General features: G+C 39.2%; 1 protein-coding gene across 1 annotated transcript in view; it reads right to left on the bottom strand.

Annotated features, from left to right (window-relative positions):
• Positions 1–26,392, bottom strand: part of NALCN (sodium leak channel, non-selective) — a 282,677-nt gene that overhangs the window by 84,237 nt on the left and 172,048 nt on the right. The window contains exons 15-16 of the mRNA XM_007461528.1: positions 5,113–5,249; positions 3,656–3,794 (exon numbers count right to left, since the gene is read on the bottom strand). Of these exons, the coding sequence (XP_007461590.1) occupies positions 3,656–3,794; positions 5,113–5,249 (276 nt within the window). The remainder of the gene's footprint in view (positions 1–3,655; positions 3,795–5,112; positions 5,250–26,392) is intronic.

The following is a 26,392-nucleotide window of genomic DNA, read 5'->3' as shown; positions in this document are numbered from 1 at the left end:
GGGAAAGAGATGTGGGAACTGGCACTTGGGAATGCCTTTTCTGTGGGGTTTGGAAGGACACCCCAAGGGAAAAGAGGGACCACACTGTTTGCTGTCTTTTTCCTTTAGGATCTGAGCAAACCACACAACGGCTTTAAAGATGTTACAGTTTTGTTTGCTCATTGCTTACAGAGAAGGACAGGTATTTTAAACTATGTGATAAAGGTAATCAGACAGGGCTATTTTTAAAAACATGGTCTTTGCAAAGTGAGGTTGCCACGGGAATTCCTTACAGTTGTTCAAAGCCAGGGTAATTACTTGAGAAAATCTTGCCTAACATGTGCTTTTGTGTTTCCACGTTGCTTAATCAAACAACTCCACCTCCACCCCTCCTGGCTTTTGTTGTCAGGTTTTCCCCTTAACTTGTGATGTCCAGGTTCCTGGGGACTCAGTGTTTTCCTTGGCAAGAGAAAAGTGAGTCCCTCTAGTATAGAGGGTGTCAGAAGTTTCTTTCTGACAGGTAGTCATTAAAAGAAAACTTTTATTTTACTGCTCCTTTGTTCACATTATGAGAATCACCAAAAGCCAGCCTCTCTTTTTCTTTTGATTTCTTACTACTCTTTGGGGATAACAGCCTCTGTTTGCAGGGGGCCAGGAGAGTTTCTTCACGCAGAGTGAAGGACCTTGCTGTCCACTTGATAATGACTCGTGTTTCCAAAGGCAACTGGGATGTAATAGAAATTTGCAAGTGCTTCCCGAAAAATACTTTATCAGGGGAGCTAACGGTGGTGTGGTCTCTATTCAGGATTTTTCTCATGTGTTTGTGTATTTTTGTTTTTAAGTGGCTTTGGGGTTTCTTAAGAAAAATGAAAAAGGCTTGCCATATTTAAAAATACAGATACCAGACTGCTTTCTCCTCGATTCCTACTTCCCTTAAATCCTTACCACTGAAATTCATTGAGTGGAATTCTCTGTTTTGGGTTTCCCTGGCCCAAAGCCCTCAAGGATGACAGATCATTAGTATTTATAAAGAACGCCAGGAGCTCAAGCTGGAAACGGGATGGTGAAAGGAATTGTTAAGTCTACTTTCCTAGCAGCCTGAGGAAAGTCAAAGCTTTAAGAATGGGTGGCAGCATGGTAAGTCTTTTTTGCTGCTGCCCCAACAGGGTAGCTACTGCTGAGGGGCTATGTGCCCCTTTCCAGATGATGAAGGCTGTAAAAAGATAAACAATATTGTTCTAACTGTAGTTTATCTACATATGGCCAATGAGCCTGACGGGGGATGAAGGGCAACTTAACCATGGCTGATCACCGTCCTTGCATAAGACCACGTATTGTGTGTTTGAATCAACTGACTTTATAGATGGGGGATGGCCCGCAGTCTCCAAGAAGTTCTAGTCTCTTTAGAGCTGAGGGACTTGGATCCCGCCCCCAGGATCAATGTCTTTGCTAGTTCATTATATTTTAGGGGATTATGAGAGAGACAAGTGTAAGATTACAGAATAAAGCTATAATTGTTATCTTACTTTCAGTTAGTTAAAAATAACTGTTAAATGAGAATATAAAAAGAAGCCACAAACATAGAAGGATGAAAAGTTCCCTTAGACACACTCCCCATCCCACTCACCTGCTAAGAACCTTTTTATTTATTTTTTCTCACAAATTTCAAAATATTCTGTTCAGGAAATGTGAGAGACATCACCTTCCCTTTTAGAGAGAAAATAAAATTTCACGGACTAAGATTTTAATTTTGTATTTCCAGTGGGATATCATTACTCGGGATTTAAAAAAGCAAGTTGTGGATTTGCCGTGTTGGGCATCCATGATATCGACTCTTGGCACTCTTCCTGGAGAGGGCTGGGTGCAACCTGAGCCCAGACTGGGGCTTCACTGCACACCCTCTGGCTTAAAGTTCTGCCTTTGAAATAAATTTAGAAAATAAGCCATCTGTGTTCTCATGTGTAAAATGCAATTTCAGAATGATTGTCTGAAACCAGGCCATTATCCTCCCACTTGCTTATTCACTAACATAGAAACTTTTTGCTTCTATGCCTTGTGCACAGTATTGCACGAACATAACTACGGGGAAGGGACGTGACAAGTTTAGTGACAGTTCTTTTAGAAGAGTACAGTCTTCTGAAAGTCTTTAAGGAGAGGTAACAGTATTGCATATGTGTGTCCCTCTCCACACACATTTCATGATTTTTTCACTCAAACTTTAAAAGCAAAGGATGATCTCAGTTGAAATCAAATTAGTGGCCTGAAAGATTAAGCAGAACAAATATTTCAAAACACAGAAGAAAAAGAGAGATAACAATCATAAGAGAAAAGTAGGGGGAAAACAGGAACAGATAGAAAAGTAATAATTGAACAAATAATAAATGAAAATTTCTTATATTCTTAGTTGGCAAACTGAAAAGACTCCCCAGTTTGGGCAGTTCTGATGATAAAAGACATACAAAGTATATCCTGGTAAAGTTTTTGCACTCCAAGGAGATGTAGAAAGTTTTACAAGCTTCCCAAGAGAAACCAGAAAACCAACCAACTACCAAAGAAAAAACGAATTACTTTCACATGGAAAAAAAAAATGACATTGGCATCAGACTTGTCATCTACAATCTTGGAATCTCTAAAACAGAGGAATAACATCTGTAGATAACTGAAAGAAAAGAAATAAACGGAAATTCTTGAGTGAGAAGAGACACACTACAGAAGAAATCATTATCTAATATCATAATTGAGAAGAAAATCACTCAACTACAGCAGAGAAACAAGGAATGCGGGAGTGATAAAGGGCAGAAGTTCATTTCATTTGGGGAGGAGGTGGGAGAAAAGGAGGAGGAGAGGAATAAGTAAAGGTCCTTTACAAGGGTAATCTTTGGAGAATGGGGCGAAACAGAGAATCCTGGAGCATGAAGGAGCTGCTATTTTATTTTCACATGATAAAAGAGAAATATGTATTGGATGATAAGCCATAGAAAAAAGGTGGCAACAATTTAAAGGATTAAAATAGAAACTAGGACTTTCAAAGAGAAATACTCACAAGTGAATTAGATGCTTTTGCAAACAAACTGTAACGTGTAATCTCTTTCACAAACTCTGCTATTGATCTTTCATTTTCTAACTGTAGAATCTGGGGAAAAAAATTCCCTATCTACTTTTCAAATGATAAAGACATAGGTAAATCAAAACATGAATAAGATAATGTGCCTAGAGATAATTCCTGCCACAGGCCTTAGTAAACTCAATAAATGGCAGTTATTTGGACTAATTTTAGAGAAACTTGGCGCTGGTTAGTCTCCCTGGCATAATAACCGGAATAAGTAAGGTCTCCTGCAGAAAGTAATATACAGGCCACCATTAAACCTGGGCTGAACTTGAGAGCTCAGAGCCCTTCCTTCTGCACTTGAGAAAATGCAGGTTTGGGGAGGCTTTTGATCTATTGGAAGTCACCCGGCTGCCACATGGCAGGGCTCGAAAGCTGACCTGTAGAAATGCAAAATTTAAATTAACAAATTTACAAATGTTAGATTTAGTAATTTCTTCAACCACTAAAATTATTTTTTTCATTATTCTCCTGAGATATTAGATTTCAGGACCCCACCCAGTTATGTGGTTCTTTTCTCTAACACACAGGCTTAAGAAAAATCTGGTTATTTGAGACCGTGATTCTTACTTTTTGGTCAATGTACTTGTCCTCAATCGCAGACCGTTTGGAGTGATCACAGGATGAGGAAGAGGTAGATGGAAGGCTTCGCAAGAGGCAGCAGGTGTCCTGTTGCTGGCGATCAATAAACTGCTTCATGAAACTTTCCCTTTGCAAAAGAAGTACACATATGTTAAGCATTATTAATGAAATGGACCAAGGGATGGCATTTTGCAATGATGCATTTGCCTGAGCTAAGATAAAGCAGTGACAAAAGTTCACAGAAAATAGGACATGTCACACCAAGAGGTGTTTAGATTTAATTACACATATAATTTGCGAATTGTTGAATTCAGAGAAAAATTCCTGAATCTTCAGTTATTCCTGTTTTAAAAAACTCACGTCCCTGAAATTACTTTTAAGCAACAACATTCAGTAATTAATGGTATCTTTTGACTCCTATTGTGGTAATAAGATACTTTTTTTCCCCTCTAAGATTTGGAGGAATTAGTTCATCTCTCTGAACTTTCATTTATCATAAGAATCCTTGAGAGATAATTTTACATTTAAAGACTCAAAATAACTCAAAAGAAACTTACTTCATCTGATCTTTAAAGCATGGGGAGAATTCAGATAACATCTTTTCAATAATCACTAATCTTGAATCTAATTTACGGCTCTTTTATATATGTCGTATTTTTCACATTTAAAATTTTTTTTTAATCAGAATTGCAAATATATTTTGATTTGAATTTTAGATATTATGGCACCACATCCAGTCTCATGCTTTTATAACCTCCCCATAGAATTGTTTTAAAACTAGTTACATAAAAAATGTCATTTTTGATATTATTCTGGTTCTATTTGTAATCTTTGAGCTATAACTGGAAGAATTTCCTTTAATTATTAAAAATAAGCATTTTGAAGCATCTTCAATGCAATTGTTTAACTTGAGGGCAAAGTGGTAGAAAATCATATTAGTATGAGTGCAAAATGCCATGGTTCTTCTTTTAAAAAATGGAAGACAAACTGTATTGCACCCAGACATGGCATTCTAAACAAACGCTGTCACAGTAGTCTGGAAACCTGGCCAGTGGCGGTTTCTCCATTTCCTTGAAAATAAAAGGGCCTCAGAGGCAATTTTATCCTTACATGGTTGAGGGTCAGAGGCCAATGTCTACGTGCATCTTTGTAAGCTGGACCACCTGTGCCAGTTACCTGTGAAGTCAAATCCCCGAGGGGCCATCTCAGGGTGAAGCAGCCGTCAGCAGCCTTCTTGCCCAGGCTAACACACTGGACTCTGCTCTGGATGTATTGCTTAAAGGGGTCAACGGTTTTAAAACAGAGGAAGACAGAGTAGCAGTATGGATAATAACTTAAAAATAGAAAGACACCACAGCCACATGAGTTTGAAAGGGCTGAATCAGATTTAAGATGAATGTTTTACAGTGTATTTGAGATATACAATTAAAGAAATACTTTAATACCTGATTTTAGGAACTGTAAAATCTGAAGGAAGCTTTGAGATTTTCACCATTTGCGGTCTGTTTGGAAATTTTTCAAAGATTCGAAGTCGCAAAGGGAGCTTTTCTTTGGTGTCTGCGTTTGCTTCACTTTGCTTTAACTAAAGAAAAGAATAGAAAGAAGAGGGGAATCTATAGTAATATAAGTCACAGTCTATCAGAATTTTTGAATCAAAGGAACAATGAGTTATTACATGAAGAAACGGTAGATGGCAGTAAAGTCCTACCAAGTATATCTTGGTCTCCTGCCTTACTCTGAGTGTCAAAGTCTGAGCACAGGGAAAACAAAAAGAAAACTAAACCAGAAAAAAAAAATTAGAAGAAAAATGTATGTTATTTTATTCCCAAACATAATCCCCTTTCCATACCAAACATAATTTTTTTTATCATTGACTTATTATCACTAACATATTTAAACACCAAAGTGTTTTATAAATATGTGTGTTAGAATTAGAAATCAAAAGAATGAAAAAAGATATGAAAATCCTAAGTGGTGATATTTGAAGGGAGGAAAATGTCAAAGAAATTGATCATTTAGCCTAGCAGATTCATGAAAGAATAGCTCAAATAAAAACAACACATTTGGTACATAAAGCAAAAGTTCTCTGTGTAGTTGTAAAGATGCTTGGGAATTACTCAGTTACATGCCATGAAATATCTGGGAATTGACAAGCAAATGGTTTTATTATTTATTTGTTTATTTATTTCTATAAGTTTGTTTTTATATTTTTACAGTTTAGGTTTCACAGAAGCTGAGGCTTTACATCACAGATGCTGAGCTAAGAGGTCAAAGAGTACTTTAGTTCAGGCAGTCTTTCTTGGTGGGGTTATGGAAGCACATTTCAAAAGGTACCAGCTTCTTACCCCCTATGGGGTACATGCTTTTTTTGTTTTTTTTTTTGAAAAATATTGGATATATATTTCTTGATTTATAAAAAGTGTTCACAAACTAATTTTGGAAAAGACAAATTCACAAAATTATACAACTGCTTCAAAATTAATGAAAAGATGCTCAAACACAAATACTTATAGGTACTATAAACACACAGATACAGTTATTACTTTTGCATATCAGACTATCAAAAGTTAAAAAATGTGAGGTTATGGGGAAATGGGAAATTTTGTTAAATATAAAATGGTACAACTTTTTCAGAAGGCAATGTGATAATATGTTTTAAAATGTTAAAGATGTGTCTACTTTGATCCAGCAATATCATTTTTGAGACTTTATCTTAAGGAAATATTTGAACAAACGGGCAAAGACACAAATACATGGCAGGGACTTCCCTGGCAGTCCAGTGGTTAAGACTTTGCCTTCCAAAGCAGGCGGTATGGGTTCGATCCTTGGTCAGGGAGCTAAGATCCCACGTGCCTCGTGGCCAAAAAACCAAAACATAAAACAAAAGCAATATTGTAACAAATTCAATAAAGACTTTAAAAATGGTCCACATAAAAAAATATCCTAAAAAAAAAGTACATGGCAGTTCAATGCTACTCTGTCAGTAATATTAAAAAAAATTAGAAATAAAGTAATAAACTAAACACTTATCCCCAGTAAGGACTGGCAAAATAAATTATGGTACATTCATGCAAAAAGGCTCTATGAAGCTCTTATAATGGATAACATAGATCTATCAATCTTAAATCTTATAAATCTTATAATCTGTGTGTGTATATATGTGTCCTTAAAAAGTAGATAATATAAAAGAGTATATATTATGAGACCTCATCATTTATATATAACAAATCTGGAAGGATATATTCCAACTGGTAACAGTGGTTATTTCTAGTGGTAAAGAAGCAGAATTATGAAATTAGTTTTCTCTGGTTTGCTCAAATTACTTAAAATTAACATATATTAGCATATATTATGAGAAAACATGTTAAAGATATTTCCACAGCATTAGTTCCATGATTACCTCATTAGTTATCAGAAAGTTGCAATTTATAGAGATAATGATATATAGCTTTAAAGACTTACTTGAGGCATACACTACATTAGCTTATTTTATTAAAATAATATTTTAAAATATTTTAAAATATTAAACTAACCAGTTATTTTAGTTAAATACAAAACTTTAAATATTTATTATTCTTGGGACTGGTCAACGCATCTCTATTACAGTATGACAAAATATCCCCTAAATATCATGACAAGGGGGTATATGCTTTTACTTTATTTTTTTAAATTAATTTTTATTGGAGTATAGCTGTTTTACAACACTGTGTTCGTTTCTGCTGTACAGCAAAGTGAATCAGTTATACGTAAACATATATCTCCTCTTTTTCGGATTTCCTTCCCATTTAGATCACCATAGAGCACTGAGTAGAGTTCCCTGTGCTATACAGTCTGTTCCATTAGTTATTCTGCTGTACAGCAAAGTGAATCAGTTATACGTAAACATATATCTCCTCTTTTTCGGATTTCCTTCCCATTTAGATCACCATAGAGCACTGAGTAGAGTTCCCTGTGCTATACAGTCTGTTCTCATTAGTTATCTATTTTATACATTGTAGTGTATACATGTCAACCCCAATCTCCCAATTCATCCCCCCTCTTCCCTCCCGCCCGGTATCCATACATTTGTTCTCTACATCTGTGTCTCTATTTCTTATGCTTTTACTTTATGACAATCTGTCCTGGATTTGTGGAAAGGTGAGCATGAGAGGCCAAGGAAGCTTTTATAATGAGAAGAGAGGTGGCAGCTCTTCCCTCCTACCATGTGGGGATATTCAAAATGGCCAGAGAGAACATGAGCATTTTGGGGGAACATTCCTAGTTCAATACAATATATGGCTCAGTTGTCCAACTGGTTGTGAGCCCACAGTGAGATTCTACATCCTGATTCCTAGTTCAGGAAACTTGCCTTTTTTTCTTACTCCACTATAGAAACTGTTCTTACATTTTGGTTTTATATAATATGAACATTTACCTTAGCCATTTGTATATCTTATATAGCTTTGTGAGTCATCTTTGACTTTCTGTGTTTGGTGGTATCTCATTTAGGGAAGGGGCCACCCTTGTTCACCACCTTCCTCCCCTCTCCCCCTGAGAGGAACACTGACCACGGCGCATTCTCAATAATTTGATGGTTGACAACAGTGCTAAAGAATTAGCTCCCAAAGGCACAGAACAAAAACTGTGAGCATTTCCAGGAGATGCAGGCAATTAGAAAAAGGGCTCCACATATAAAGAGATTCATGAGGAAGAGACTTCTTTTCCAAAAGTTTATTGCCACAACTAGTAGAAAAATATTTGTAGTGGTAAGTAGAGCACACAGGGGGGAAAAAAGCAGTTAATATGTTGTCAGACCAAAGAGAAAGGCAATTATAAAGGGCCAAAGACAGGCTGAGAAGGCAGAGCATAAATGAGGTATTTAATTCATGCGTCTGCTGACTCATTTACTGATACACCGATGCAGTCACTTATAAATCAAATCCCACAGGCCAGGACTTAGCAGGTTCTGTGCTAGGTTCTGGGGATATAAAAATAACTGAGGCACAGTATTTGCCCTCACGGAAGCCACATTATAATGGATAGATAGTTATATAAACAGATAATGACAATAAAATGTAATAGCTATTCTAGCTGAGATATAAACAAAGTGATGTGAACACAAGGTGAGTAGCAAAGAGAGAAATTAGAAAAAAAAAGAAGAAGGAGGTGCTGCTTCTCCTTCCAGAGACTTCTTGGGCAGTGGCATTGCTACACATGATTATGTGAGTCAACACTGGGGCTGTAGGCCTGCCGGGACTGGTATGTATATTTTATGAGAATTAAATGTCTTCAAAGAGACACAAGGGCAGATGGTATATTAATCAGGACAATGTCATGAAAACAAAAACACGGAGCTCTTTCCTAAAAACTGCTCAGCTGGCCCATTCTCTGGATCCCCACCGTGCTTCCCTGGTCAGAGACAACCCCTGGCTCATGCCCTCCCTCCCAAGGTCTCGTCATCTGGTTTGGCTCCTTCAAATCTATCCCGCATCTGGGTCAGAGTAATCTTCTCACTTGTTGGCTTAAACCCTTCAGTGGGGGTCCACTGCTCTTGAACAAAACCATCAACCTTTAGGTTTTAACACCCAATTCTGTGTTACCTGTTCCTACCTGTCCCTACCTGTCCAGCCTCACCTTGCCCTGTGCCCACACCATGCCCTAGTCATGCCGGCCTCTTTCAGCTCTTCACAAGTGTCCAGGCCTCTGCCCCAGAGCCGTTGTCGCCCTGGCCCCTCTGCTGGGAGCTCCTCTCCTCCCCTTTCTCTCTTGTTCTTCATGAACTTCCACTTGCTTTTCTGATTTCAGTTCCACCAGAAATCCCGCCGAGAAGCTTCCTATCATCAACAAGGTCTTCCTCTCACAAGCTCACAGCATATTGGGTTGAACCAAATGAAGACGCCATGTTTGTGTAGGTCAAAGCAGTCAATATGGGCAATTTCTTATGATTCAACCTAACACTCACTGTACTAGGTTCCTAGGACTGTTGTTAACAAATCATTATAAGATCAGTAGCTTAAAACACAAAAATTGATTCTCTTGGTGTTCTAGAGGCCAGAAGTGCTAAATCAGGGTACCAGCAATGCCACGTTCTCTCTGAAAGCGCTAGGGAAAAAATCCTTCCTTCACTCTTCCCAGCTTCTCAGCAGTCTTTGTTGTTCCTTGGTCTCTGTCATTGCTTAGCCCTCTTCCCTGTGTGTTTCTCTGTCTCTCTATCTGAATCTCCCTCTCCTTTCTCTTACAAAGACACCAATCATTGAAATTAGGGCTTGCCCTAAAGCAGTATGATCTTAACTGATGACATTTGTGAAAATCTAATTTCCAAATAAGGTCCCATTCTGAGGTTTCTGGTGGACATCGATTTTGGGGAGACACTATGAAACCCACTACACAGGCATTATTTGAACTTATAGTGTATGACTTGAACTCTATATCTGTTCTTCCTGAGACTGTAAACTCTTGGAGCACAGGGATCGTGTGGGAATTTTTCACTATTCCGTATCCGGGGCCTGCCACAATATTTGACACAAAGTAAGTTAAATAAATATTTGTGGAATAAGTAATTATACAGATCAGATGGCAGAACTAAACTCTCCAGCAGATAACTGGGAAATAAAAGAAAGGATTTTAGGTATATTCTAAAGGATGGAGAGACAAGCAGAAAATATGTTTCCTAATTGAATAAATTTGTTGGTGTGAAACATCGGTGTCCCTAGATTCACAGAATAGAATAAAATTATACTCTGTGACATTTAACCTGAACGTATGTCTGCCACTGATGAACAGACGAATGTTTAGAATAAGTTTACACGTAATATTTTGTAACATTTAATCAACTATCCTAGAACATAATGTTTAACAGGTGTAGGTTACCAGTACTAAAAAATAATCCCCATGCCTATATGTTTTTAAAATGGAACTCATCTCATTCTAACTTGTATTAGAGTTATACTCCCCAAAGCTTGTAAGCTCCTTAAGGGCAAGATTCCACTTTTAATTTACTTTTATCGCACCTTTTAGAGAGTAGAAATATAATAACTGTTTGTGACTAAATGGATCTGAACTCAGCATGAGTTGATCATTGCACCTTAAAACTGCAAAGAGCAGTTGAGAAGCTCTTTTGATGGCTCAGAAGGTTCTTCAGGATCCTGCAATCCATCCTCTTGACTATCAGGCATTGCTGCCCCGTAGATGTGCCAAATGGGGTAATTAAAATAGAGAAAGGTGAGTGGCTGCTGGAATGGCAGATACGTCCACTTTCACTGCTGAGGCACTGACGCGAATCTTCTACCCTTGGGAAGGGGCCTCTTTCTGAACACCAGTGCTCTTTCGGTTGTTCCCAGATAAGCAGCATCAATGAGAGATGAATATACACACACTCATCGGCCGGGCAAATCCTCTCCTGGGTGTATACCTCCTGGACATGTGTGCACGCCCAGCACAACTACACCCTCCCAAGCCCACAGCAGTGCCACCTGTAAGAATCCCAAACTTAAACTCTTCAAGTGCCCATCAGCCTCTGAATGGAAGAGCAAACTGTGGTCCATTGAAACATCTGAGTCAACGAACAACATCCAAGCACAAAACTTGGGTGAATTTCCCAATAGAATAGTGAGTAAAGGAAGCCAGACAAAACAAAAGAGTACGGACTGAATGATTCCATTTATATAAAGTTAAAACACAGGCAGCACTAGTCTATCTGCTTGGTCCCAGGAGAGTGTTTACCCTGGGGTGAGGGGGAAGCATGATGACTGGACAGGTGTATGGGGAGGGGCTTCTAAGGTACAGTCAATATTTCTTGAGCTGGGCACTGGGGGGGAGGGTCAGTTTGTAAAAATTCAGCAAAATGCCTCTTTCTATAAGTATATTATAGTTTAGTAAAAAGTTTTCTTTTTTTTTTTAAGGGCAGATGATGCATTTGAGCACAATCATTTAATTCTTACTTCACTGCTATTAACCTCCATAACCTTCACCATTGCTTCTTCCCCAGCCCATGATCATGACTGAGCTACAAAAAGAGAAGAAAAGAAGAAAGCGCAAGATGGGATTAGAGAGTGTGTGTGTGTCGAGGGGCTGAGCGGTGGAAGGGGACCAGGAAGCCAGGATAAACGGAAGTACTTCATGGTATTTTGAAGCCACTATAAAGTTTCTTTAATATGTGATAAAATGGTATTCTAGCTTTTATCCAAATTCTTTCCCCTTCTGCATGTAAGCACAGATTTTCCAAGATTAAATTTACTTTGATGCAAGTGAGGGAATAACATGGATTATATTGGATATACTGGATAATAATTTAAGATCATTATGCTGTATCACAAAAGCTGACCTACTAACATATAGTAATTGTAATCATAAATTTCCACTTAAAAATTATTTCAAAGGTTATGATTCTTGAATGGAAGAAAAGTAGCACAGAGAATCCCAAGATTTTATTCTCTTTATTGAAAAACCTAATGTAAAGAACAGTCCGAAGGAAGGAGGCTATAAAGGCTTCAACTGAGCGTGAAGTCTGGCTGTAGCATATAGATCAGATGACAGCTTTGCAACTGACTCACATGGTTTTAAAAAAAAAAAATTTGCAAAAAGGAAATTAGAATCAAAGGAAAAAATTTCAAACCTTGAGCTTTAAAAAATATAAATTATCTCAGCTCAGTGCTATTCTATGGCTCAGCATCTGTCTTGCTGAGATATCATTACACATTGGGTGGCTGAAAGGGTTTTCCTTTACTTGTGCTTCTCAAGAGAGTTGGGAGTAATTGGTCTGCACGACACATACCCCGTTCTGCCTCATTGCTTAAATCTGCCATATTTCAGCCTGGGCTGTCTGCTGTTAAAATATTCAAGCATTATTCAGTTTCAGTTCCGTTCTGAATGCTGCAACAAATAACTGAATTGAAGGATTACCTTAAATAAATTTTTTTGGTTATTTCTGGTGTGATTTTCTAAAAGAAAACAATTTAAAAAGGATTCAGACTTGGGAAAGATTCTCATTTGAAAATCTAGTCCATTCTGGCTTGGAAAATGTGCAGAGATCTGTGGGTTAATGTAACTGAAGAGTGGTTTTTGACTCCTCCACATATGAAAAAGGACCACATTCCGTTTAACCCGGAGAAGGGAGTTCCTCAGTGTTATCTGAGTCAATTAAGGGCTGAACTCTCTTTGCTTCTTTTTGTTTTTTGTTTTTATTTTTTTTGTCTGCGTTTGGTCTTCGTTGCTGCGTGCGGGCTTTCTCTAGCTGTGGCGAGCGGGGGCTACTCTTCGTTGCCGTGTGCGGGCTTCTCACTGCAGTGGCTTCTCTAGTTGCGGAGCACAGGCTCTAGGCACGTGGGCTTCAGTAGTTGTGGTAGGCAGGCTCAGTAGTTGTGGCGCACGGGCTTAGTTGCTCCGTGGCATGTGCGATCTTCCTGGACCAGGGATCTAACCCATGTCCCCTGCATTGGCAGGCGGATTCTTAACCACTGTGCCACCAGGGAAGTCCCATATCTTTGCTTCTTTACATGATGGCTTTTGCTGGTTTTTCTAGATCTGTACATGACTCAGTAATTCAGAATGGAGACTCTTTCTAAAGCATAAACTACTATTTTTCAAGGAAGTTTCTCTTGCTATTTTGCACCTGTGATTCTACAACCCGAGCTGCAGATGACCTATCTGGTGTAATGATCAAACATGCTGGTTTTTATTAATATCTCTATGTTACTATAAAACCTTGACATATAAATATGTATAAGGGATACTGCTCACTAGCCTATTGAATCCAATAAAGAGTTTCTTAGAGGGGAGAATCTTTCCTTTTTCCTCTGTGCAAATGTCCCTTAGCTACATAATTGCATGTGAGACAGCAATACTGTGTACTCTAAAAATGTTTCCTTTAAAAAGTGTTGAAGTCGTCAGGTCATTAGTTAGGGTCAGTGTCAGGCTGTTAGTTAGGGTCAGGGTCAGGGCAGTAGGGCCAAAAAGGAGAAAAAAAGTGTTTAAGTCACTGCTTTTTCCTTCTTTTACAAAAATCTTCAATAAACCCTGTACCTTCCAACTTCAAATTGGAGTTTTCTGGATGTAAATTGGAGGGCTCATTTCTTGGTTTGCATCTGGGCCATAAAAGCTACATTTATTTGTGACAGCTGGCACCCCAAAATGTTCAAGGTAATTTCATAACTTCAGCTGATCAGTGGCATTTCCTCTTCCACATCTCTCAAGAAATTCAGAGCTGTTACTCATTCCCCCTTCCAGCCTGACCCCAAAGAAAGTGGGGAGAGGAGGTGTTCTTGAAGGAGCTGGGAATTAAGTGGCTGTTCTTTGCCTCCTGGTTTGGGAGGCCAGCAGCACAGATGCATTTACACCATCTTATGACATCCCTAAGCTGTACAGGAAATGTTCACTTTCATGCTCTTGTTACAACACTGAACCTAAGATCTTACAGGCTTTAAATGTCCTGCAGAAGGTTCTTTGTGCAGTAATGTAGGTACTATTTGCAACAAACCTAAGCTGGCAGAAAATGTTAACAAGACAGTAAAAGAAAGAAAACTATCTAAAAACCAGAATACCAAATGATGTTGAATGGTTGTTTTTCTTTACATTATTGTCCCTTAAAATCCCACTAATGCAATGAACGGTTTCCTTGAGATAGCAGTAATGAATATAGTTTGCTTTTGCATGTTTTTTCCTCTAGGTCCAAACACCTCTATTTTACATCGTTATCTGTCTTGCATTATTCAACCGAGACACAGTTGTTTCCATTAGGGAATTTACTGAGTCATAGAAACTTTTTTTTTCTTTCTTTCTTTTTTTTTTTTTTTTGCGGTACGCGGGCCTCTCACTGCTGTGGCCTCTCCCGTTGAGGAGCACAGGCTCCGGATGCACAGGCTCAGCAGCCACGGCTCACGGGCCCAGCTGCTCCGCGGCATGTGGGATCTTCCCGGACCGGGGCACGAACCCGTGTCCCCTGCATTGGCAGGCGGACTCTCAACCACTGCGCCACCAGGGAAGCCCCTACTTCTGCAATTTTGCACCTGCTATTTCTTTTATATGGAATGCATTTTCCCACTTTCCTAATAAAATTTGATTCATTATTTTTAGACATATCTTCTCGACCTGGCTCCAACCTGAGTTAGGCACGTCTTCCCCCAGGCTCCCTGGGTCTTCAACCCTAGTGCTCAGGGCTTTGCACTATAACTCCTTAATTCTGTGTATCTTTCCCCTACTAAGCTGACAATTTTTAATTAAGGGCAGGACTCTCTGTGGCCTCATGCCTCACTGTATGTTTTTACACAAGAGACAAGGATAACACAATGGTGACGAGATGAAGAACAAAAAAAGGCAGCATCAAGGGTGTCCCACAAACAGGCTGAAGTGACCTGTTTGTGGTATTTCTCATCACTTGGTTACCCTTTCCTTAGGTTCTTTACAACGTGGCATCAGCCATATGAACCAGCACAAATGACTCTTCCAATTTCAGATGAATTATATTACTAAGATGAAGAGAAATGACAAGCCACATCAGATTTTCTATCAGAAACAAAACCATAAAAAACCATTTTGTTCCTGATGAAGTCTATGCTTCCAACTTTATAAGATAAAAAGAAAAATCGTAACTGACTATAAATTCTATACAACATATCTATGGTATAAACTTCACAAACATAAGAGTCTTTGAACAGGGCAACAGAGCAGCCAGTTTATGTCTCTATATAGTGTTATTAGAGTTTACCATAGAAAATTCTTAGCCTGTTTAAAAAAAAAAACAAACCTCTTTATTTTGAAATAATTTTAAATGTACATAATAGTTGCAAAGATAGTACAGAGAGTTCCTGTACACTCTTGACCCAGCTTTTTCTTATGTTAGTATCTTACATAACCATAGGACATTGATCAAAACCAAAAAATTAACCTTGGTCAAACACTTTGAACCAAAATGCAGAACTGCTTTGGAATTCCCCGGATTTTGCAGGAATGTCTTTTTTTCTGTTTCAGAATCCCATCCAGGATTACACTTAAGTCTCATCTTGTGTTTTACCTGCCTCAACTCTAGAATCAGTCATTTCTCCAAAGAATATTGATTTGTTCTATTGGAGAATGGTTTTTAGAAACGAAAATTTTAGGAATGTGTTTTCTTGATGTTACTGGCATGTCACTGCTTCTAGGCTCGCGCAGAGGAAAGACCTAGGAAATATATGTATGTATATGAGCCCTTGTATCTATATTTAGTATCTACTTACTATGTTTGTATCTTATGTAACCATAGAGCTGTATATATGTATCCACCCTTGTATCCATGTATCTATCTACATATCTATGTCTATATATCTACTGATGTATCTATGTATCTATAGATCTATTTATGCATCTATATATCTATCTATCTTACAATAACTGAGTTCATACTGATACTCCTATTCCAATTGCCAGAGGGTTCATTCTGGCATCTTCCCTTTGCTTATCTGTAACTTCTTTCTCTGACTGTGTGAAATCTGACTCTCATTATCTCCATAAATTTCTTTATTTGTTCCACCTTAGTTTACAGATAACTAGTGTCAGTGATGGGATTTACTATAAAATAAATCCCACACTTTAAATCGGAGGTTTGGAAGACACATATTTTGTACTGGAGTCTCCACATTGGGGTCTTGAACTCCCACCCATGCTCTGTCCTCTTAAGTAATTCCTTCTCAGGCAACCATCATGCACTTTCCAAGTATCATTCCTGAGTATGCCTGTGGTAGATTGTACAGTTGTTCAATTTTGCATACTTTGAGGGCAAAGGGCTTATTAGATGCACTATGAAAATTCACATTAACATATTTTATGTAAAACAACATGGAAATAGGGATAACATCAAATAAAATAATATACATTTCTCATTTCTTAGTAATAATCTAAGTCATTCTTTTAATATCGGAGTAAAAAATATTCAATCATCATATGGCTGTGAGTGAGGATGCCAGCCATGCCCCGTCTCCTACTGTGACTCTTACTGAGCAAGGGTAGCGGGTAGAATGTAAGGAAAGTCCGGCAATGAAACCATCAACCTTCAGTTATGAATAAAGAAAAAGACTGGTTGCCCTTCTTAGATAAGTTCCATAGCTTTCTGGCCACCTTTGGTTATAAAAACATCAGTCCAGGGCAATCCAGTCTCATCTGTGATTCAAGCCTTGCTCCCCTACCCTACCCCAGCCCCACAAGTATGACTTCCTTTCTAGAACTGGGAAGGGGACCTGGTCTCTTCTTTCACATCTCCTTCTTTGGGGTCTAGCTCCTCCAGAGCAGAGGCCAGGGTGGAGAGTTAGGAGAAGAAATGGCTGTCTTAGGAAACCAGCCACATTTCAGGGGAGCCCACTTTGTGATTTGGTCTGGATCTACCCATCAGTTCAAAGCTGATGGCTTTCTGTATGGCTGACCAGCATTGAGAGGCAGAGGTACAAAATTCCAGCCTAAAAGGAATGATGTTGACAAGCTGGACCAATCAGATTCTTCTCCCACCGGGAGGTTGAATTTGAGACAGAAAAAGTGTTGATTATTTGTAACAGAACAAACATTTACGTGGGACAAAAACAAAGATGGATTATTTGTGTTTCCCTAAGGCAAAGTGCCAGCAACATTAAGCACCAGCATCATTATTCTTCCTTAAGGCTGCGGGATTTCCTTTCCCCCCACCCTATACAGTCTCATCCAGATTTACAACTCCCACTACTACAGAGAGCGTCACTAGGACTGAAGAATCAAAGAGGGCAGACATTTCTGTCTGTTTTTTGCTGACTTACCCCTTAGGCCTAGAACAGTGCCTGGCACATGGCAGGCACTAGATAAACAACTGAGAATGATATGGAACGTCCATATTTTTATCTCTAGCCAGCCAGCCCTTGCTCCTAGACTCTAGACCTACACATGCAACCAAGTATTAGGTGTCTCTGCTGAGTCTCAAACCCATCACAAACTCAACATATCCAAGACTGAGTGATGATCTTTTCCCACAAATACAGTTCTGTGCTAATGTTTCCTGGTTCTGTGAATGGTATCATCATCCATCCAAGGAGATGAACCTGAAACCAGGAGTCATCCTTGAGACTCTCATTTATGTCCTTAAATCTAAACATTCCCCAAGTCCCTGCTGATTTCGCTTCCCAAACAGCTCTCCCATTCACACTGCCTCCCATCGCAAAAGCCTTCAGTGGCTTCCTATTGTTCTGGGGGCAAAGGGAAAAGTTCTTTTTTTTTTTTTGGCCATGCCACGTGGCATGTGGGACCTTAGTTCCCTGACCAGGGATTGAACCCGCACCCCTGCATTGAAGTGTAGACTCTTAACCACTGGACCGCCAGGGAAGTCCCCAAGGGGAAAGTTCTTGGCATGTTTCTCAAGGTGCTGCATGGTCTATGCCCCACTTACTTTTCTATACTCACTTTACACCACTTTTTTCTGGGGTCATGCTGAACATGTTTCCTTCTCTCTGGAATACTCTCCCCTCCCTTTCCCTATCAACACCCCCCATGAAGTTCACGGCTGCCCCTCCTTCATAACTCAGCCCAAGAGTCTCTTTCTCCTTCGCCACTTCCCTGACCCCCATCTGGGTCAAGGTCTTCTAACTCCTCACTCAAATGCCGTTCTTTTCTGCAGAAAGTTCACCTCACATTATAAATATTTATTCACTGCTCTGATTATTTGATCGATGTCCAACTCCTCCATTAGACCCTAAGCTCCATGAGAGCAGAAAATTTAACTGTTTATTCTTATCTCCTTAATGCCTGGCCCAGTGTTTTGCACACAGTAGGGACTCAAAGATTGAAGGAATTGAATGAACAAGCAGATAGCAGAAACGTTTTGGGTGGAATAGCTAAGTACTTCTCAGAATAAAGAACAGATGGGCTGAGAGAAACCTGAGTCCCAAAGGAATCAAGGCAATGACAACACCTCATGTTGTGTGTATGGGCACACAGAGGACAAAATTCACCACCTCACTCCTGAAACATGTCTGAACGCAGCTACCTAAGAGCCTGTTTGCAATTCAATGACTGCAAGACACTGCAGAAAACTGAAAACCAATTGTCACGTTTTTTTCTTAGAACCATAACCATCTAGTTTCCCATGGCCTGTGAAAGGATCTCAGGAAAAAAAGCGCTGTTGGTGTTTAAAATTTTTGTTCTCGTGATTAAAGAAAGCAAAGTGAGATAGTGTCTCCATGGCTGGGCAGGGGTCTGAGGACCGGATATGCTGAAGAGTAACCCTCTTGCCTGGTTTGTACACATTTTCCCTCCAAACCTCACTTAAAAAAAAAAAATCATAATAATGTCAAGAGCCATCTGATTTTGTAAGAATGCCTTTCTCATTAAAGATACTTCAGAATTTAAGAGAAAAAAATTGAGAGGTTATCTTGTAGAGTGCTGTGATAAACTGTAATAAAAGTAATTCTGAATTAGCACAATTGACACAACTGACAACTCATCAATGTAAACTTGAACAGTCTTAGGCCCGCCATTTTATGTTTGTTCAATGTCAAGAGAGACTTGAGCTGCCTTATTAACCGTCCTGAGTGCCAGGGGATGAGGCAAAGAGCAAGGTTTCTGAAAACAACAGCCTCTAAAAGTGATCTGGTTTGGGTCAATCACACATAGAATGAAATTTTGGAAGGGCTCAGAGAAACCCTTCTTCCAAGAAAGTCTCAAATTTATAACATTTATTATTATGGGACTTGTTTGATTAAGGGCAAAAGGAAATAAGTCCATCTGTTGAGAAAGCTGTTCTCGGTTGGTGAAAGCTGCCCGCCATCCTGAAAGTACCCACTATCTTTCAGCTCTGTTACTTCCTGGTGGCCAAAAGCGGTCCTTTGTTTTTGAGGCCAGGGGGTGTATTAGTTTCCAAGGGCTGCTGTAACATAGTACCCAAAACTGGTGGCTTGAAACAGCAGAAATTTACTATCTCAGTTTTGGAGGCTGAAAATCCCAAATCAAAGTGTCTATGGGCTTGGTTCCTTCTGGAGGTTCTGAGGGAGGGTCTGTTTCAAGACTTTCTCCTAGTTTCTGGTGACGGTCCACACCCCAGGTGTTCCTTAGCTTGTACATGCATCGCTCTAGTCTCTGTATCTGTGTGTCTCTCTTCTCCTTTTTGTATAAGGACAGCAATCATATTGGATTAGGGGCCACCCTAATGACCTCACCTTAACTTGATTTCAACTGCAAATACCCTATTTTTAAATAAGGTCACATTCACAGGTACTGGGAGTTAGGGCTTCAGTATCTCTATTTGAGGGACACAATTCAACCCGTAATAGGAAGACATCAATTCTAACAGGTACCCTGTCTGTTTTGTTTTGACTTCCCGGATCCCTGACTAGTACCTGTTTAACTCCAAAATTCCAGTTGGCTGCTCACCATTTTTGCATTGACTTCTAGATTTCTAGGCTGCTGTCTTTTTTTTTTTTCTTTTTCTTTTTAAAATTGAGGTATAGGTGATTTATAATATTATGTAAGTTTCGGTATATAACACAGTGATTCACAAGTTTTAAAGGTTATACTCCATTTTTATAGGTATTATAAAATACTGGCCATATTCCCTGTGCTGTACAACGTATCCCTGTAGCTTATTTATTTTATACAGGGTAGTTTGTACCCCCATCTTGTCTGTCCCTCCCCACTCTAGGCTGTTTTCTTATGCTGATAATTGATATCCTCAAATTTTTAGCTTCTGTTGTGACCTATTAGCTTGAACCCTGATCTGAATAGTTCTCAGTCTTAGCTCCTTCATCTCTTTAAACAGATCTTATTGTTGTTTATGTCTTAATGTGGCATAAGAATTTATTTTTTAAAAGAAGCCTAACAATGAAGCTCTATCAGAAATAGCAGATCAAGTGCTATATAAGATGAGCTTTTGAGATTTAAGTTATGTTAAATTATGGGTAATAATATGTAAACTGACAACAAAAGAGTCATCTCTGACCAAAAGACTGAGAGAGTGGCTTCAAGTGGAGTTGGGTTACATCAAAGGCTTTGAGTAAAATGCTGAGCATTCCAGCTCAGCCACCGATGATTTATAGCTTCTTTGGGGTATTGATCCTTGGCCCCTGGGCAGCTGAGTTTTTCCCGGAGCAGCAGAAATCCTAGTGTTGGATGCCTCCAGCTGCGTGTGATTCCCAGTTGTTGTACAAATGTCACTCTCTGTGCAAACCGCAATGGGAAAAAAAACGGTTGGGTAGCACTGTAGTAAATGATGTTACTACATAGCTACAAAAATTAAGAATCAGTCCGTAACCAGGTGGTCTGTCTGGAAACTTAGAGCATGAGAAGTCTGAGAGGAAAAGGTTAACAGTCCGTCTTTACTTTCTCAGCAGTCATCACTCCTCACCTTCTGCAACTCAGCTTCTGCACCATCAGAATCCCTGAGCCTGCTCTCACCACCTTACCAATATGGTGACCAATCTTTTATCAAAATTAAAAAAAAACCTGTGGTCAGAAACACATAACATCACATTTATCATCTTAGTCATTTTTAAGGGTACAGTTCAGTAGCGTTAAGTACATCCATATTGTTGTGCAAAAGGTCTCTAAAACCTTTTCATCTTTTAAAACTAAAACTCTATAGCCATTGAACAACAACTCCTCTTTGCCCCTTTCAACCCTCACTCTATTTTCTGTTTCTATGAATTTGATTACGTTAGATACCTCATATAAATGGAATCATACAGCATTTATCATTTTGTCACTGGCTTATTTCACTGAGCATAATGTCCTCAAGGTTCATCCATGTTGTTGCATGTCAGAATGAATAATATTCTACTTTACGTATATACCACATTCTCTTTAGTCATTCATCTGTCAATGGACATTTTGGTCGCTTCCACCTCTTGGCTATTGTGAGTAACGCTGCAATGAGATCCTACTTTCAATTCTTTTGGATATATACCCAGAAGTGGTATTGCTGGATCATTTCTATTTTTAATTTTTTGAGGAACCTCATGCTGTTTTCCATAGCGGCTGCACCATTTTACACCCCCAACAAATGCACAAGTCTTCCAATTTCTCCATATCCTCTCCAAGCCATGAACACAGTGTCTTTTATTTGTGTCTTCTGTAATTTCTTTCAGCAATGTTTTATAGTTTTCAGGGCAGAAATCTTACACTTCCTTGGTTATGTTTTTTCCTAAGTATTTTATTTTTTCTGATGCTATTGTAATTAGGATTGTTTGCTATGGTGACCACCTTTGACCTCTCTGAAGTCTCTGAGATTGTGGACCACAGTCTTGTTCTTGATGACACACACGTTCTACTCTTTCCTCCTACCTCTTGGGCTTCTCATTCCCATTTCAGGCTCTTTCTCATTGGCTCACTGGATTCATTTGCTGTGCCTCAGGGAACCATTCTTTCCTTGGGAAACTCATGATTTCTAAAGGCTTAACTTACCACCTGCATGTTAATTTTTGCTTCTCTCCCATATCTGTCTCAGCCCCGATACTCCGCCTAAGTTTTAACCCTTACATCTATCCACAGACATTGTCTCATAGATATTTCCCAGGCATCTCATGGAAATTATGACCCCCCCCCCACTCCCCAAAATAAAACAAACAAACCCCAAAATTCTTCCTTCTTCTGCATCCTCTGCCTTGGCACATCTGGGGCAATCTAGAAACCTGGGTGATGCTCTTGTCTCCAACCTTTGCTCATCTTACATCCGATGGGTCACCAGATCCTACCCTCTGCATTCCCTCTTCTGTACGTCACCACTCCTTCACATTCCCTCATCTCTATTTCCTTTAGTTGAGACTGCAATCACCATCTGCTTCAGGGATTGGCTCTCCTACCTTCAGTCTAGGTGCCCTTCAATTCATTCTCTGAACTGAAGAATGTAGGGGAAAAAAGAATGAAATTTTGCCATCTGCAGCAACAAGGATGGACTTGGAGGATATTATGCTAAGTGAAATAAGTCAGACAAAGAAAGACAAATAATGCATGGTATCACTTATATGTGGAATCTAAAAACTACAGCAAACTAGCGAACATAACAAAAAAGAAGCAGACTCACAGACATAGAGAACAAACCAGTGGTTACCAATGAGGAGAGGGAAGGGGGAAGGGCAATTTAGGGGTAGAGGATTAAGAGGTACAAACTATTATCTAAAAAATGAATAAGATACAAGGATATATTGTACAACATGGGGAATATAGCCAATATTTTATAATAACTATAAATGGAATATAACCTTTAAAAACTGTGAATCACTATATTGTATACCTATAACATATAATATTGTACAGTAACTAAACTTTGATTAAAAAAAAAAAAAACATAGGGGAGATTATGTCGCTCTTGGCTTAAATGCCCACAGGGTAATATCTAGTGGTTTAGCACTGCTCATGGCATTTCCTCTGCTGGTCCCTGCTTGTTTGTCCAGCTCACCATTTTCTCCCTTGCTCTATACTTGAGTCACAGTGAACTCCTAGTGGCCTCCAAAAAGCCACTATGCTTTTTCTTGCCTAAAGAAAAAGTTTGCTGTTCTCTTGGTCTCAAGCATGCTTCTTTACACTGCCTTCTTCTAACTTCCTTCACCTAGATGGGAATTACAGATTTTAGTCTGTGCCACACTTGGGAGAAAACATATCTAATTTCATCATCTGTTATGTGTGTCTCCTTTGTGCTCCACAGTTTGTAGTATCTGTTTAGTTGTCACTTTCTGCCACCAGTTCATAAGCTATTTGAAGGCGGGAACAATGTCTTGTTCATCATTATGTCTGGTGCCCGTAACACAACATCTGAAGTACAGCAGATGGGCATTCAGACCCCAGGATTACAAAAATGGGGAGATCTAGTAAAAGGAATACCTCAGTGACACTAGCCTGATGCCATTATGCATTTGAATCACACAACCCTCCTTCTCCACACCACACATTGATTCCCAGCTCACTGAGCTATATTCTGATTACAATTTGACCTCCAATCTACACATCCACAGGGAGAGAATCTGCTGATCCAAAAATGCAAGCATCTCAACCAACCCATTTTCCAGACACTCGCCTTAGAATGAATGAATGAACTGATTCTCTGAGCAGGTTGTGTGTCACCTGCATTGGGGTGAGAAAGCCCTTATTATCCCAACTTAAGCACTTTACACATTATATGAAATTGGGCAAGAAATTTATCTCCCTGAATGTTAGTTTCTGTGTCTTTAACATTTAGAATTAAATTCAGTAATTGCATATGAAGTGCCTGGCACCAGGTAGTTTTCAATAGGGAATATTTATTATTGTAACAGTTGCATCCTTCTTTCATGTTACATTCGTTTGAGTTCACTCCTGTGAGATGGAAAAAGTACTAAGAAGACTGAAGGCCCGACTCAGATCAGGAGATGGCAAGCAGTGCTGAGCTGAGTGGCTACTCTGTCCCCTTGCTGTTGCCCTAAATCCAGAATGACTTCAATACAGGAGACAAGACAGAGATGAAAATGAAAGCCCCCAGGTAAGGCTACGGAGAAACATTAACCCAGAGCTCATATATTTTTTTTTTTGGAGCTCATATTTTTAAAAGGACTGAGATTTTTGTTGTCTTGTTAAAATCATAATCAACGAGAGAGAGAAGTCTCTTTACATGTCCACCCCTCACTATGCATTGGATGTCATAAAAGACCAAACATTATCAAATTTGAACCAGACAAGACTCAAATGGGACTTAATACAGAGCTGGGGAAACAGTTTTAATTGCAGAGCTTTGAACTTAATCTACACAGACTACCTCTACTTCCCTTTTCAATGCTGCTTTTCCCTGAGGCTTCTCTATGGGTCTTTTTTTCCCCTCATAGTTTAATGAATCTTCTACTGCTTAAAAGAAAACCCTTTATATCTGTCTTGCACTGAATTTGCAAAAATCATTAAAGCTGCAAGAATTCTCTTCCTTTTCAAAGTTTGCAAAACTCCACCTACATTCTCCAGTGTCTTTGCTACATCACAGAGCATGAAGGTCATTGTCTCCTACTGCTGTTTAGAGGACAGCAGTAGGTCAAGGGGGTTTTTAGCCTCTATATGAACTGATCTGGCTTCTCGGCAGCCAAATTATACATTTACAGACAAACTCATTTCTAGTCCACTTTCTGATCTTATGTAAAAACCCATTATATATCTCTATTTCTATCTCTATCTATCTCCAGTTCCTCTATTGGGTTTTGGTGATGCTGAAAGAGAATCATGGTCTCTATTTAATTAGATACGGGGTCACATAAATTATGGCAGCTAGGAAATGATTGCTACTGCTATAGTGCTGCTAGGAAAGCAATAGATGAATTTTATGTGAATGCATAATTGGCATGTTTTTTCAGAGCATTATTTATTTTGGAGAGTGACAAAGGAAAAGCTACATTAGTGGCTATAAAGGCAAAACACTGGTGATGGCATGGAGACAGGTGGCCTGGGAATGAGCATTTACATCAGAACCTACCCAAAGTCATCCCCAAGGAGCCCTTTAATTATTGCCCTCTGAGTCCTCTCTTTAAAAAAGTTTCTATCAAAATGCCTTTATTAAGCAATAAATAATTCAACGTTGCTTCTTTTCCCTTAAAGAAAAGCATATATGAAGAGCCTTCAGAGCATTAGCATTAGGGAAGCAGTGCTGCTGCCTAGAATTCACAAATTTCCAGCTATAAGTATTGAAGTAGGCATTTTAGTCGGGTAAATGCACAATTCCTTTTAGGTTTCCTGAAGTGTTAAAGAAGGCTGCTGGTCCCATAGTTTCTCCTGAAGAGCCTCACGGGTTAGCATCCCTGGCTGGAAACCACTGTCTTAAAGGGCAAGGAGGCAACTTCAGAAAATAATGGGGAAACAGTAAGTAGCATGTTTCTACTTAAGAAGGATACGGTTCCAGCACCATTGATCCTCAGACTGTGCTTGCCTACGGGAGCTTCTCCACAAGAGCTCTGGCGCATGGAGCAGTCTGATGCAGCATTCGGTCACATTTCTCCCCCTTCATCACTGGCTTAGATTAATAATCTGTGCTCTTTCCTTTAATTTCATCTCTTGGATGTTTTCCTCATTCACTTCTTCACTTCTTTCTCTTCTCCCATTCTAGTTTCTTCACTGTACCATTCAGCTTTCTACCATTGTCTCCTATCCCATCCACCTCCAGGGACATAATTCTTCTCCCAAGCATGAGAAGTGACTTTTTCTAATAGCCCCCGTTCAAGTGTTTCATATTTAACGTCTCCATTTTAGAGGTGGCTCACACGTTTTCTATTACTCTTGAAAAATGTCTATGCACCAACATGTATATTTTAACACAATTGTTTTTACCACAATCATAATAAAGTACATTAAGTCTCTAGAGACCTCTCTAAAATGTTAACATGCTGCAAGCACCTTATGTCTGTGTCTAAGGAGGGTCACTGCTCCAGAAGGTCCCCGAGGGAAAAGGTGCTTTGGCCAGTGTCTGCCATCATGTGGAGTGAATGGTAAGCATCTCAGCTCTTGGCTTCTGCCAAAGTCCTAACTCCAGTGCCTCTAACTAGATCATCTGCCTTTTGGATAGTTTTAATGATTGGGTAGCTTAATTCACCTCCATTCCTCAAGAAACTGCCTGTCACATCAATGGTTATTTCATGAATATAATGACATCTCTGTCATCTAAGATATCATTATTTATCAACAAGTCACTAACAGTCTTATGAATGAGCCTCCACAATGGCATGACTCATGTTTGGCATTTATATAGCTTTAATGTGACTCAATATAGCATAGAGGCTGAGTCTGGGCTTTTGGTCCAAATTGCCTGGGTTCAAATCCTACCTCTGC

Source organism: Lipotes vexillifer, unplaced genomic scaffold, assembly GCF_000442215.2.
Source record: "Lipotes vexillifer unplaced genomic scaffold, Lipotes_vexillifer_v1.1 scaffold655, whole genome shotgun sequence".
Classification (NCBI taxonomy): domain Eukaryota; kingdom Metazoa; phylum Chordata; class Mammalia; order Artiodactyla; family Lipotidae; genus Lipotes; species Lipotes vexillifer.
This window is presented reverse-complemented; position numbering and strand designations above follow the sequence as displayed.